A 16,312-nucleotide genomic window follows, 5' to 3' on the forward strand; every position below is an offset into this window, starting at 1 on the left:
GTTATGACTCACTTGCTTTTCCTGGTAGACCTCTGATCATCCCCAAGAAAGGATATTCAGAAACACAATCTTCACACATAGTGCTCTACCCAAATACCTTGTCTCCTCCTCTCTCCTTCTTGTCTCCTCTCCCCACTTTGAGGTACTGGGAACTGAATTTAGAGTCTCTTGCATGCTAGCCAATACTCTACCATTAAGTTTTAGTCCCATTTCCAAGAACACCTTCTTTGTCTTTAACAGGATCAATTGTAATCTTTTGTTATGCCCATATTATCCACTTTAAATAAGAATCAGTATCATCAACTAATACAACGGGACAGTCACAAGGTTCCTGTCAGGTGAGGTAAAGTAAAATCACTAAAATCTGTTTCTGCAATATCAATTTGGACTTGTAAGGGATCGTGTAAATTAAGGTTAATCCTATTAGTTTGAAATAGAAATACACTGCTCTGAAAGTGTAACATTTAAAACAGATGGGTTAGCACTACATTTCAGAAAAATAAAACATCTAATTACTAACAATAACATCTTAAAAATGAAAATGAGAAATACCTTCTCCATAAAACTGTAAAGAGGGCATTATTAATACACCCATGAAAAGGAGGAAAAGCCTTCAACTGTGTTTTTAAGGGAGATATTAACACATAGAATGGATTATATTAAATGCTTGAAATCCAAATTAAGAAACATAAACCATATCTTTAAAAAAAAAAGTGGTGCCTGCACTGTCAGCTCTTCCAAAGGACCCAGATTCAATTTCCAGCACCCACGTGGCAGCTCACAACTGTTTTTAACAGCTAGGAGATCCGACACCCTCACACAGACATACATGAAGACAGAACATTAATGCACATAAAATAAAAATAAGGATTTAAGAAATCTGGTCTATAATAAATGGGTGAACTCAAAATAATTTCAACTACTAACTATACATTTTTGTTTGGATTTTTTTTTGTTTGTTTTGAGACAAGACAGAGTCTGGAAACAAATCCTAGACTAGGCTGACCTTGAACTTTTCTCAGTCTTCCACGCGCAACCACAACCAGCAAATATCTGCTTTGTAATTCCAATACACCTTAGACGAACTAGATATGGAAAATGCTGCAGAGTAATATACTAGCAATGGTGCTATAGCAATATCACATCTCTATATAACCCCAGCTGCCAACTTCCTCAAAATGCGTGAGAGTAAACAACTAGATTCTTCTTCTCCCACCTGAACACACAGGAAAGTTACACTAGAACCTACATAAAGAGCATTGTTCTACAGTAAACACAAAATTTAATCTTACGTGTTCTTTTACTTCCTTTAGTGGCAATAATTGTTTTTTATGCATAATTATGCTGCCCACTAAAAAACAGTAAGAGGAGAGCTGAAGAGATGGCTCAGTGGTTAAGAGCACTGCCTGCTCTTCCAGAGGTCTTGAGTTCAATTCCCAGCAACTACATGGTGGCTCACAACCATCTGTAATGAAATTTGCTCCCATTTCTGGCTTGCAGGCATAGACACAGGCAGAACACTGCATACATAATAAATAAATATTAGAAAAAACAGTAAGAGGCTGGGCATAGTGGTGTCTACTTTGAATCCCAGAAATCGACAGGAAGAGGCAGGCAGATCACTTTTTGAGTTTAGGGCCAGCCTGGTCTACATAGTGAGTTTCATATCAGACAGAACTGCACTCTATCTCTAAAAATAAATAAATAAATGTATGGGTTTAAAGAAAGACACAGAAATGATCTATAATTTTGTATTTCAAGAGACACCCAGTAACATTTTACTGAGCATCTTTCCAATATTATTTCTATGCACACATTCAGGCTTCTTAGACACAGTCACTGAATCAGAGTTAGACATGCTATTTTACACTTCTTGATTTATATCACACAATTCTTTTTTTCTGTCAGGCTATAATTTATCTTTTTCTATTGAAAAGTATTATTTAATGCATGGATGAAGTTTACTTTAAAAGTAAAATTTATCTATTTTACTGATTCCTAGGCCAGATCTGATTATGCCTTTTTTGGGGGCAGGGAAGAGGATCTGAGTCATGGAACCAATGATATTCTTTTTAAAAAAAAAGATATGGTGGGGGACTGGTTCCACAACGGGCGGTGGTCCCATGAGGAGCAGGTGGAGGACCACCTGGAGCCCCAGCAGGTCCCCCAGGCCTCAGCCAGTCCCCTGAGGCCATGGCTGGTCACCTTGGGGTGAGAGACAGACTGATATGCCATGCAGATAGTGTCTGGGTATAGAGTTTATTTAGTAGCTAATGGAAGGGAAGGGGAAAGGGGAGAGGGAGAGACAGGGAGAAGAGAGAGAAGAAAATAGAGAGTGGCGAAAGAGGGATGGAGAGAAAGAGTGCAGGCTGGAGGAGGAAGAAAAGCCATTTGCCTCTTGGCCACGGAAGCGGGGAGTAGGCAGGGCTTGTCTCTTAAGGGGACAGGGTATCCAGCTGACAGGACAGATCCTAACAGTCAGTACTGTGGATTGAGTCAGAGCATTGGGCATGGTAAGCAAGTTATAGACTACTGAGCTACAATCCCAGCCCACAAAAATTTAAAAACAACTATGTGATAAAGCTTTGTACCCATTCTGTTTTCTCAACTTTCCAGGCCCATCATATTCCTGAAGTCAATTACAGTATAATTTAAGCAAATATAATGTTCTTTAAAGGTCTAGATTAGCCCTTTGTAAACCATTACTTTATTTATAACCAATTATCTGATTTGTTCTTTATTTCACCTATAATTAAATCTAACACATGGCTACCCACCATACATTTCACCTAACTTCGAAATCCCCGTAAAATTTTTTTCCTTTGCTCACCTTAAATTTGGGAATTGTTAAAATTTTTCATCCACCGAAAGGTATTATAAATAAGATATTGTAATTTTATACTAAACAGCTTTTCAAGAGCAAAATCCCTCTGCAACATAAATTTAAGTGTTTTCTAAAACATTTAAATGTAAAAATTTATTTAATAGATTTGAGACAACTGGAACAGCTGCCTATTCTTTAAGGCTATACCTTAGAATGGTGGTACTTATAGCGAAAGAAAAAATCAGTATTATCCTCAGGAGAATTACAAAATGCTAACTCTTGGCTATTATTTCTCCGTTTCCACCTTCTCATGAATTTGAGTTGGCTTTGTAACCATGTTTAGGACCATCAGAAAGTGTGCCACTGTGCCACTGAATGCTGGGCCATAAGAAATCAGCAGCCTCCACCAGGCAAAAATGGCCACTGAGTGGAAGCACTGAGGTAGGTTGTGATACATGAAAATAGCATTCTTGGACATTCCATCCAAAGCCAACTACCAGAAGAATGGAGCCAAGTCATGATGCCTCAAGGAAAAGAGCTCGATAGCTGAGTCCTTGCTGAAACTTCATCGCACAGAAACCTGAGCGGTAGATAGCAAAAACATGGCAAGATACAGTCAGGCACATGCAAACTATTATAGAAAGATCTGTCGATGGGGGGTGGAGTGGGGTGGGAGTGTGGAGGCCCGAAAATATGAACCTGTTTTCATGTTGACCTAAAGTGAAAGAGTTAAAAACTCGCCTCCAGTTCCTTCAAGGTTATTATGCTTCTACCTCAAAACAAAGGAACCACCTAGATGTTGGTCAGAGAGTTTTAGGTCATTGTCAACAGGTGTGGCTAATAGCAAGACTTTTACCCCAGGAGAAATAGATCTGTTCCTACCTCAAACAAAACTGTAAGGATCCAACTAAGTTCCAGTTCCAGGGAGTGGTTTGCTTACAGAATGTTTTGGTCTAGGGTGTAAGTGTGACTTATTTTGTTCTAGCAACAGAGCGTTTAACTATAAATGTAGCCCACGACTTTCAAGTGGTATAGTCATTTCCTTGTATCATGTTAATGCAGTCTTTTGTCTCACTCCTACCTTTTTGGATCAGGGGGTATTTTAAACACTCACTGGAATTCCCTCCTTACTGTTTCTCTGTTTTATTATTTTCATCTGAGTCTTTATATTCTTTACTATATTTTAAATCCCCATATCCTTACCCTTGCAAGAGGTATTTTGTTGAGGCTGGCCCGGACATGGGAGTGAGGACATACTGGAGACAGATTATGTTTTGCGGGAGGGAGCAAATGTGGTCAGTGTAATGATATGTTCTGTCTCTTTAAGAGATAAGCCACACCCCCACTCCCCCTCTTTTCTGTTTTTAGAGAGAGAAGGGAGACAAGGGAGAGGGAGGGAGGGAGGGAAGGAGGGACGGAGGGAGAGAGAGAGAGGGTGGGGGGAAGACAAGACAGAAGAAGCTGCCTCTTCAAGAGGGAGATGAAAAAGGAAGAGACTCAGGATGCAAGTAGGAAGAATTACCTGCCTCAGGGGGGGATGGGAGAGGGAGTGGGCGTGGCTTGTCTCTTAAAGAGACAGGACAGACCATTACAGTCAGTCCAAAGAGTTCTAAAAATGCAAGGTGAGAAGCTACAAAGTTCTAAAAGCCTATAGAAGCTTCCATTTAGGAAGTAAATACACTTAGGATGAAGTTTTGAAAGGGAAAAGTTTCCTAAATGAAAAGCCGAGCCAAGAACAAGGAAAGTACAGTCAAAATCAAATTTACTTATTTTACACACACACTTGGCAGTAACCCTAAGAACTGCATTAGAAGCCTGTTGCTTATTTCTAAATTTATTGCACAAACAGTTGATTTCCCAGCACAGCTAGAAAGGAACACTCAAAATGTAAAAATGAGGATAGAACCTTGGCGTAAAAAGTAAGTAGTTAGGATAATTGAAGAGGAAACAGTATTTTCTGTTCCTAGGAGAATACAGAAGTAGCTGACATGCGCAATCCTAAGTACACACTGAATGTATAATTCTCTCAAATCACCTTGTTTCTTTTTCTTTTCATTCTTAACAATCAAACTTTGAGGCTACTGGCATCAACATTGTGCTTTTTTGTCTTTAAAAGCAACAACAACAACAACTAGTTCCTAAGCTAGACCAGGATCTACTGTAATACTAGCAACTCAAGAAGCTGAGGTGGGAAGATTCCAAGTTCAAGACCTGTTGGGCAACTTAGTGAGACTGACCTGGAATAAAAAAATTTAAAAAGGGGATGGGGACATAGCTTAGAGGCAGACTTGCCTAGTTGGTATGAGGTTAAGGTCCAAGATTCAATCCCCTGTACCTCAAAAAACACAAAAGCCAATCAACAAAACAGTTCTTAGACATTTCGTATTTAAAAACACAAAGTAAAGTACTTAGTTGATGGCATGTGTTCAGCCATTATATGTAGAAAATAGCAAAATTTAAAGTTATCAACATTTTATTTTTCTGAGAGAAAATAGTTAAAGAATTAAAACACTGTGAAATGTCTTCTTTACTTTCATTTCAAGAGTCAACTCATTTTCTCTTCAGGCTGGCATGCACAGTCCATTTCTCTACTTCTGGGTGCAGAAGCTGCTATTGAAATGGTCTGTCCTACTTAAGTAGGGGTTTAAGAGACAAGCCCCGCCCACTCCCTTCCCTGTCTACTGCAGAGGCAGGTGGATCTTCCTTAGGCTTCTAGTTGGAGTTCCTTCCCTTTCTGTCTCTGTTGCTCTCGAAAAGAGGCATCTTCTGCCTCTCTCCCTTCTCCCCACTTTTCCCCTCCCCCTGTTTCTCTCCCTCCCTCTCTTCTTCTCCCTTTCCCCTCTGATTAAATAAATACCTACTTACTCTGCATGGCATGCCTATCCATATCTCTTCTAGTGGGACTGGCTGCCACAAAAATGTCTCTGACCTGCCATGCAGCTCCCTGCCTTGGATCTGCTGGCCCTCATGGCCCATGGGCCACTCGGAGGCTCCCTGCCTGCAACTGGCTACCTTCATAGTCCACTGTGGTCTCAGGAACCCCTGCTGCCACTCAGGGAACAGCACCGTTTTTACTTAAACCATAACATTGGTGCCTGAGACTAAGGAGGCTCTTCTGCCCCTTTCCTGGGGCCGGGATCTGGAACTAGGTGTTTTTACCCCACAACAACCACTTGTCCTATCTGCCTGAATGCCGACCTCTACGCACACCAGCAGCTCGGTAGTGAGTTTTCCCCTTCCGGCCCCCAACCACAGCCTTCACAGCTCGTTGCTGCTTTCCATGGCTAAGAATGTGACTGGACAACCTGGGGTTGGTCCTCCCACGCTAGTACTGAACATGTAATGCAGTGCATTCAATTTGGGGTCCCTCAGATTTTTCCTTCTCCTTTCTTTTTCTTTTCTTTTGGACCACTCATAAGTGGTCCCTACCATGAGAGACCGCTCAGAGCAGCATCTAACTCTCGCTGGCTTCTGAGTCACCTAGACTGGAGCCAGTCAGGCTTTAACACCCCATTTGTAGAGGGAGGACACAGTATTACCTGCCGTTTCACATCCTGCCTATAGAGAGAGGATGCTCTTCTATAGGACCTGTGATGTTTTTCCCGGGTTTAAGTTTTCAGCTATGGTATAAACCCTCAAAAAATGCTCTGCTGGTGTCCCGCCAGCTCCACTTTTTCTCAAACTGTCTCTGCTACTGCTACCTACAAGATTGGTTGAATCCACGAGGCAGCTGTTTTCAATTCCAGCCTCTGTTCCCCTTTGCAGCTTGTGGCATGGTGGCTTGGGAACAAGGTGGATCACACCTCTAGGTCTCCAAAAAAACATGTGACCACTACCATTTTGATTGAGCTCAGTTATCACCATCTTAACTGAGAACCAGGACAGGTGACCAAGTTCCACCATCTTTACTGAGGTATTCCCTGCCTGGTTCCCTGGTGTTGAATATGTTACCTGTGTGTTTTGCACAGTGGCATGCCTTTGGTAGGGCCCACCAAGAGCATCCACTTCACCCAATTCCTGCTCATTCTGTGTGTTTGTGCACACATGTAATTTAAATGCCCCTATGTTTACTGTTAAATGCTATAATTGTCTGTTCGTTATATCTCATTCCAGACTACAAAGCAGTCTCATGTTTTAAGTTGGTATGTACTTTTATGTTTCTTATAAAAATATGGTATATTTAATCCAACCCTGATTTAAAATATATTAAGCTGTTCTCTACTGTTGTCAGTTCTGCCATCAACCTTCTATTGCAAGCAGTTTATTCTTCTTTCTGTCTTTTTGCGAGTGTAAATATTACTTGTTAAGTTGAAAATCAGTACAGTCAAGCTCGGACCCAGCTCTCCAAGTAGATTCTTTACTGTGGTTATACCTGATAAACAGCCCTCAACTGCTCAGAGATCTGGGGAATATAGCATTTAAATATTTAATTATTAATAAACTTTTCATAACAAAAAGAGACAGGTTGGCTCCTAGAAGCAGCACTCTATTTCCTCCAAAAAAGACAAAAGACAAATGGGCATAGAACAACGTCCATTGGCAATTTGTTTCAACTAACAAGTGCTGACAACTGGGCAAAACTGCCTTTCAACTAAACTGAAGATCTCCAGATATGGACAGAATTGCAGGAATCAACAGCCTAGCTACTCAGGTCAAGGTAGGCTTGTCTTCCTACAGAATTCTTAGCCCACAGGACCTTCTGGGGCCTGGCAGCCCCTGTGCTAAACAGCAAAAATCAAATACATCCTTCAGTGACCATGGAGGACCCTGAGGAGTAGCTCTAGGTACTAACCAAATAAATTCTCTCTCATTTTTTAATCAACAACTCAAGTAAAATTTTGTCCTTCTCAGATCTCTGATGCAGTTTGACAGCTGAGGTTTTGTTGCTTAAAAGGACAGCCTTGCCAAACAAATTTCAACAAGTATAAGTTTTCAAATCTCTCTCATGCGCCTTTCACTATGCAAAATGTCTGTCACAGTCATTCTGATATAAGTATGCTACTGTCTAAAACTTATGTTTTCACAAGCCCAAAGAACTCTTAGAAAAGTTTCAGGGAGTCGAATTGAAGGCTCCACCTTAAACAGGTCTTTGACCTCTGTTCTGCCAATACTTTAAGCAGGTGTAAGAGACACCAGACATTTCCATACCACAAACACCAGACAGGATCAAAGACACTAGCTACCCCAGAAGGTGACTAGCATCCAGCCTTCTCAGGTTCCCCCTACCAAGACAATGCCCACAAACAAGCAGGAAGCAATCTTGAGAATCTGCCGCCCCAATTTCTTTAACATGTTGTTCCTAACCTTCCGCCTTTTTAACTATAAAAAAGAGATGGGAATGTAATGGTCTGCTCTGTCCCTTTAAGAGACAAGCCCTACCTACTCCCCCCTCCCCTGGGCGGATCTTCCTCCTTTTTCCATCCCTCTCTTGAAGAGGCAGCTTCTGCCTCACTCCCTTCTCCCCACTTCTCCGCCCCCGCACTGGGTTCTGATTCTCTTTTTCTCTGCTCTTTCCCCCTTCTCTCCTTCTCCCTTTCCCCTCCATAAACCACTAAATAAATATCCAACCTGACTCTGCATAGCGTGTCTATCTTCTGTCTCTCACCCGCAGCAGCTGCAACTTCTTGTGGGACTTGCTGCCCTGCATGGCCCGTGAGCTACTCAGGGGCTCCCTGCCTGGGACTAGCTGCCTATGTACTCTCCATGGTCTTATGGCCTGCTGCCCACTGCCGCCACTCAGGGACCTGTATTGTTTCTGCTGCTGCACCCCGCGGGGATCCACAGTATTTTATTTTTATCATAACAGCTATGAGGTAAGAAATGCAGTCTTGGGTTTTTGCAGTGTACATATTTATTTTCTATTATTTATTAATAGTGCAGAAGATAAATATATCTGTAACAATAAGCAAAAACTACATCCAAATGTGTAACAAAGGGCTCTGCTGATGACTTCTTTTAGTCCTTCCTCCTTATTCACTTGCTACAAAGGACAAACCAGAAGTAAAATTCATTTAAGATGACTTCTGTGCTACTAAAATTGAATAGGAATAAAATAGCCAAACAAGCAGAAAACATGCTTCGTTATTAAACAAAAACACATGCATGCTGTTATTGCTCTGATGACTACCAAACTAAAGCAGTGACATCAGCAGGCTACCTGTAAAAATTTCTTCTTCATTTCATCAAAGATATTTTGTCTGCATCTCCAAAATACATCCTATGGCATATAAGAACAAAATTAATTATTTAATAAAAATAAGGCATAAGTGAAATAAAAGCAAAAGACATTCTGTGATAAAATATATATAATTACAATATTATACACCATCTGGGATTCATTCATAATTTATATTGCAATTGTAATGTTGTGTATCAGTTTTCTATGCATAATGAAAACCTATGGTACAGTGATAGTAAGGCTCACATGGAAACTGGCACATTTTAACAAGATTCACCTTTAAGATAAACCTCTTACTATAGGTCATTTTTTTTTACAACTAAGAAAATAAACGCACACTTGTATGCAAAAGGAAATGAAAGTTACTAATAATCAAGAAGCATTTTCTTTAAACCCTGAGTCTACATATCCATGCTTCTTCTATACTCCTTTGCTTAATAAGGAGAACACACTGAATTAAAGGCCATTTTGTCTTTACAAGAGAAATGTAATTCTAGTAGCAGTAATCAGTTTTCAAACAGTGACTCTAGGGTTGGGGATGTAGCAGGAGGATCATGGTCTCCTCAGCTACATAATGTGTTCAAGGGCAGCCTGGGCTACAGGAGACAAAGTTAAAAAACAATTCTAAGATAGCAATCATTAGCAATTCAATATATGCCACACCAAAACCTTTTCCATTTTACAGTGACTCAGTTTCTATCCAAAAGGATCATTCTGTTTCATACACTTTAATACTCACTTTTCTGTGACAGAACGATTAGTTTTCAAAGTGCAGGTTTGTACAGAATGTTGACTATATCTTTCACAAAATAATACCTGACCTGCAATCAGTTATTAACACTGCTTTAGTTGCCTAGAATGTAACAATGAGCAAAGCTCTTATTCCCCTGGAGGATTCATTATATGGTGAGAAGCAGGCCATTAACAATCCTGAGCAGTCAGGTACCTGTCACTCTCAGACTCTTAGCATTTCTGACCATGATACCCAGACTGTTTTTCCCTTGATAGGCGTACCCCTTTTTTTCACTGTGGCAGTTTCAAAACATGTGCACCTAATTATCTGACATGACTCTTAGTAAAATCAGGAATCTAATGTCACGTCTTTTGAGGCGGGTCTCAGTGACTCCCATGCTCTACAACATGACTTCCAAGGTTGGGTTAGAAAGGACTTTAGACTCCTGGCTTGCTCTCAGATCCATGCTCTTACAACACATCTTTTTTTTTTTTAAATATTTATTTATTTATTATGTATACAATATTCTGTCTGTGTATATGCCTGAAGGCCAGAAGAGGGCGCCAGACCTCTTTACNATGCCTGAAGGCCAGAAGAGGGCGCCAGACCTCTTTACAGATGGTTGTGAACCACCATGTGGTTGCTGGGAATTGAACTCAGGACCTTTGGAAGAGCAGGCAATGCTCTTAACCACTGAGCCATCTCTCCAGCCCTACAACACATCTTTTAGGCTGGAAGGAAGCTAAGCAGTCAAAAGGAAAGGCCATATATAGATATACTACTCCCAGTCCCAGTGAGATCCTAGCTGACAACTAGCATCAACAGCACACAGTCCAAAAACTCCTTCAGATGCTTCCAGCCGTACTCTTGCCTGGTTGATGCCATACAGCAGAAAACTAAGTTAGTGCCACCTGCCTTGCCTAGGCTGCTACTCTATGAGAAAGAAGTAGTTTAGGAACAGTACTTATGTAAAGGAGACTGCTTCTTCGTTTCCCAGCTGCCCAGACCCAAATTACAACACTGTTTGGCCAATAGCTCAAGCTTCTTATTAACTAACTCTTACATTTAAAATTAATCCATTTCTATTAATTTATATTTTACCACGATGCTCATGGTTTGTTACCTCTTGCTTCTTGAGCTGCTACATGGTGTCTCTCTGACTCTGCTGACTCGCTCTCTATATCTTTTCCGGCCTGACTATATTCTGCCCTGCCATAGGCCAAAGCAGCTTTACCCATTAACCAATAAAAGCAGCACATATACAGAAGGACATCCCACATCATAGTTACACAGCTGAAGATAATCAGAACAGCTCACCTCTTGCCATTTTACCGTTATAATCTTGCTACCCCTCATCTTTTTCTCCCTCAAACATCTCCAGTTCCTGTAGCCACCTGTTCAGCAGTAAATACCTCCCCTATTACCTTCATTTCTAAAAATAATCTACTTTGAGTCAAGACATAAAGGACAGGACATTTCCCCCAACCCCCACTTAACCAAAAAAGAAAAAAGAAACCAAACCTTACATTCATTAAAATTGTTAGTTACTGATTAACTTTGGCCAGAAAGCTCTTTATAAGGAATGAAATAAAAAATCATATAATTATAAAAATTAACTGATGCACATGGCAGCAAGTCCAAAGCCAGTCTACAGAATGAGTTCCAGGCCAGCTTAGACTATGTAAAACCACCCTGTCTCAAACAAACAAACAAAAACACTTCTTTTAAATTTTAAATTAATTCAACAGATAAAAGTCTTAAATATAAGAGCTAAAATATAGACTCTCTAGAACCAAATATACATAGGAATTTGGTTGGGTAAAAAACTTTTTAATCAGGTGTGGTGGTGCCTTTAATCCCAGCACCAGAGGAAGTGGAGGCAGGTGGATCTAGATTAGTCTGGTCTACATAGAGTTTCAGGCCAAGTAGGGCCTTTTAGTAAATGGCAAATACCCATTCATTGAGGGGGAAAAATACATCAAAATTTAAAGAATATCTTATGTCCTACATGAAAACAAACCTATTTCAGGTACATTAAAGGCCTAAATGACAACACAAAAGTTATAAATACTTTAGAAATTTTACAAAATAGTTTTAAAATTTTAAGCTTGGAAGAATTGTATATGTTAAAAAGTTCAGAAATGACCATTAAGTTAGTTAAAATTGAAGATGTGTAGAATTAACAAAACAGAAAGGGCAAAAAGTTAAGATTTGGGAAACCATGTTCATAAAACATACAACTAAAAAGCCTAGTTCCTGAGCCATAACCAGAAAGTACCCTGCAGAGGGCAGGAATAGCTCCTTGGAAAAGGACAGCTGACAAAGAAATGCTGAAATGTGTAAAAAATATTAACAAAAAGACACGCAAATAATCACATTTCAAGACTTCTCATTCTTAGTGTGAATGTAAATTGATACCACTTTCAGGAAATTCTGACATTACATTACCTATAAAACAAACAAAAAAAATGCTTATCATACAACCTACCACTCTCACCATTAAAAAATACTCACCTGCCTTCCTGCTTACCTACCTATGGATTCATCCATCCATCCATCCACCCACCTATCTACTGATTATCTCCTAGAGAAGTTCCTGTTTGAGTTACAGTAGCTATACGTAGGAATGTGCAATTACCACTGCTTAAAATAGCAATAAACTGCAAACATCCCAAATGTGATTTGATGTGAATTAAGAGTAGGTACCATCAAAATACAAGCCAACCTATATATTTTTAGCATTGTATATGTACTTATTTATATAATTTAAATCTTAAAAGAGAAAAATTTGGCAAATTTAACTAACATATATAAAGTAAAAAAATTAAAGTACTATCCTCTCATTCTTCCTCCCAGTCATGAGATAAAAAGATAATCAAGGGAATAAAAGCAATTTGCTAAGCATCAGAACCCATGAAAATCATCTATGAAAATGTGTAGATGTATTTTTATTTTTAGTATATTTATGTATTTATTTTATATTTAGTATATTTATGTATTTTTAGTATAACAAACAAAAAGAACAATTTGTCTACAGCAAATACATGCAAGAGGCCAAAAAAAAAAAACCCGAAAAAAGCTAACACAAGCAAGATCATGTAATATTTACATACATCAACACACATACCACAAGCAATTTGAAAGTGGTATATAAAAAAATGCAGGAAGGACAAGGATACCCTAATGGAGAAGATTTATGATAAACCCCAGCTTCTAAGACCCTCTAGATATACTTCAGTCTATCAAAGAAAATGCTCAGAAAGAAGAGAAGCCTCTTAAAGTTAAAACAAAACACCAGCATTTATTTAGTGACTAAAGAGCACTGTAACAGCATTCAAGCTACATACAATACTCCAATCTTCAAAATATTTAATACTTTCAAATCAAACAAGTAAAAATTTTACCAAAAACAAAAAAAGGAAAGAAGGAAGGAGGGGGGAGAAAGGCAGAGAAGCAGAGGGGGTGGTACAATAAGGTACAATCCTCAGGATTGTGACTCAGTCATCTGGTGTGAGTACAGACTAAAAACTCAGAAAAGATGTGGAAAGAAGCAGTTTCACTAAATAGGAAACTTTTAACGACCACACTATCACAGCCAATCATCCAAGAACAAAACTGACCCTGCCCCACCCCCACCAACTGCCAAGAGGGACACTCACTTGGCTATAATAAGAAGTCCCCAGCCCCTAATCAGGGAGATGTTCAAAAAGACAGTGTGGGCAGACTGGAGCACCCTCTTTACTTCTGAAGCCAAGTGGAAGGAAGCAAGTATGCCCGTCTTTCCCTTCTAGGCAGGTGTCAGCCAGGTAAGGGCTGAACTTAATCATCACCCAGCAGTAACAGGTACTTGATTAATAGTTGAAATTTACAGTAAGTTTTCCAAAAATGTAACATCTTATAGTTGATGAAACTGCCTATAGACTCTGTGGGCTTAGCTGCTATGGGATAATGCTCTGGTACACTGTAAAGATTTGTCACTCATACTGGTTTAATAAAACGCTGAATGGCCAGTAGCAGGTAGGAAGTATAGGCAGGGAAACCAGACTAAGAGAATTCTGGAAAAAGGAAAGTCAGAGACTCAGTCACCAGCCAGATGTAGAGGAAGCAAGACAAGAATGCCTTACTGAGAAAAGGTTCCAAGTCACACAGCTAAACACAGATAAGAATTATGGGTGAATTTAAGGCATAAGAGCTAGTTAGTAATAAGCCTGAGCAACAGGTCAAACAGTTTATAATTATTATTTCTGAGTGTTTACTTAGAACTGAATGGCTGTGGGAATAAGGACAGAAACTTCTGTCTAGACTTAGCCTAGGTCATGGTGATGTGGCTGAATGCACTAAGAACATTAGGATCATCAATAAATTCAGGGCTTACTGTGGTGCCACCCTTAGGAAAACAGTAAGAAAATTGCAATATACCAACACTCAAGAACAATTGCTTCTTCTATGACAAGACCAAGGTGAAGATATGGACCTCCGGTATCTGGTACTATGGTCCCCACATGAAAACAATGCCTGGCTGGGCCTGTATCTGAACCACTTGTGCTGTCATAGTCAAGCTGCGGAAATGAAAGGCCATAGACATGCCTCTCCTACAGTAAATATGTTAGCTTATATAATAACAAATATACAATGAAATAATAAACCTGTTTATAAAGCTGGAAATTCTAATTCTAGGTACAGCAACAACAAAAACTGAAGAGAGCTAACCAGTAGATATTTGTTCATAACTGTATATTAATAACCACCCAAAAGTGGAAGAAGCCTAAGTGCCCCTCAGTGAGATGGCTTAGTGGGTAAAGGTGCTTGTTGCCAAGACTTAATCCCTGAAATCCACATGGTATAAGGAAAAATACAAGTTATCCTGATTTCCATGTGAGTACAATGGCATGTGTAGGCCCCCACACATACATACAAATAAACAAATCTTTCAAAAGATGTTAAAAAATATAGCCATCTGTTTATTATAAAATCTTGGTGATATAAAAGACACATTCCACTCTTACAAATGCTCACATGCATATACTTATTTAGCTGTGCCCACTGAGAACTTAGAAGCAATGGCATATTTCTAGCAGCAGATACATCAGTGTCTTTGATTTTAGTTTCTAGGATCCAGAATCTTGGTAGAAAAGTCTGAGAAAGTACAAAAAAACTAAGTACTCAAATAAGTATTCAAGATATATCAAGAGAACATAAGAACCCCTTGTTGTTCTTATGGACAAATCTGGATAATTCAAACATTAGCAAATGATTCACTTAATTTAAAAGTTAACATTAAAAAGATCACATATGATACAGAATGGCAAACAAACAAGTAGGAAAATATCTGTTAATATATTCTGAAAATTTAAGCAAACGTGCCATATCGAAATTATATTAAAATACTGATGATAAGCAATAAGAATTATAGAGCAGTTATTATTGGCCTAGTATTCCTTAAGAACCCTTTAGAAAAATTTATTTTCAACAGCCAGATATGGTGGCACATGTACTTAACCCCAGTACTTGGGAGGCAGAGACAGGCAGAACTCTTGAGTTCAAAGACAGCCTGATCTACATAGAGTTTCAGGACAGTCAGGGCCACTCAGAAAAACCCTGTCTCAAAAGAGTAGAAGTTTTTAAAACCAATTTTGAAAAAAATAGTGCAGTAAAGACTTTTACTATTTTGTTAAAGTTTAATGGTACCCATTCCCCTGCTTTAATTTGCTTTCTAAATACAAATCCTCATATATAGAATTTTCTTAAAAACAAATAAAACCCACTCTGTGCCTATTCTAAAGTTTATAAAGTGTAAAGAAATTGTGGGTAAAGTCTGTGATAAATAAATTTTCTTTAGTTTTTTTTTGTTCAATGCACCATGGTAGATTTTCTGATTTTAAACTAATAAACATGTTATAAATTATGTTAATATATGGCATATATTTCCAAATTACATACCATAAAAACACTCAAATAATAAAATACAGGCTGACTTAGATAAAGTATGCTTATAAATAATTTTATACCTGTTCTTTGTACTAGTGTTTTTATCCCTCCAGCAACTACATTCCATTGTCTTTGAAAGTATTTGACATAAACTTCCAGAACTCATGTTAATCATGTAGCGTATTTTCAGTTGCTGCAATGAATTATTCAACTTGTAGGAAAGTTTCAGAACTTTAAAGACTAGTGATTAGTGTTGCTATTGCTGCAATGAAACAGCATGACCAAAGCAACTTAAGTAGGAAAAGGTGCATTTGATTCCGTATCATTGCTCATCATTGAAGGAAGTCAGGACAGACTATGGTGGTTTGAAAGAAATGGTCCCCAAAGAAAGTAGCACTATTAGGTATGGCCTTGTTGGAGAAAGTGTGTCACTGTGGGGTGGGCTTTGCGGTCTCTGTTCTCAAGCTTCACTCGGTGTGACAGTCAGTTGACTTCCTGTTGCCTCAGAGTCAAGATGTAGGACTCTCAGCTCCAGCACCATGTCTGTCTGCATGGCACCAATCTCCTTGCCAAGATGGACTGAATCTCTGAAATTGTAAGCAAGCCACCTCAATTAAATGTTTTCTTTAATAAGAGTTGCCATGGTCAT

General features: G+C 39.0%; 1 protein-coding gene across 3 annotated transcripts in view; it reads right to left on the bottom strand.

The window, feature by feature from the left end:
* Positions 1-16,312, bottom strand: part of Usp47 (ubiquitin specific peptidase 47) — a 96,379-nt gene that overhangs the window by 64,379 nt on the left and 15,688 nt on the right. The window contains exon 2 of one of the 3 annotated variants that reach the window (XM_050125895.1): positions 8,982-9,041. The exons of the other annotated variants lie outside the window; for them this stretch is intronic. Coding sequence (XP_049981852.1) covers positions 8,982-9,041 — 60 coding nt within the window. The remainder of the gene's footprint in view (positions 1-8,981; positions 9,042-16,312) is intronic. 3 annotated transcript variants of the gene reach the window in all.

This window comes from Alexandromys fortis, unplaced genomic scaffold (genome assembly GCF_014885135.2).
Source record: "Alexandromys fortis isolate MF-2015 unplaced genomic scaffold, M_Fortis_MF-2015_v1.1 scaffold_250, whole genome shotgun sequence".
In the NCBI taxonomy this organism is placed as follows: domain Eukaryota; kingdom Metazoa; phylum Chordata; class Mammalia; order Rodentia; family Cricetidae; genus Alexandromys; species Alexandromys fortis.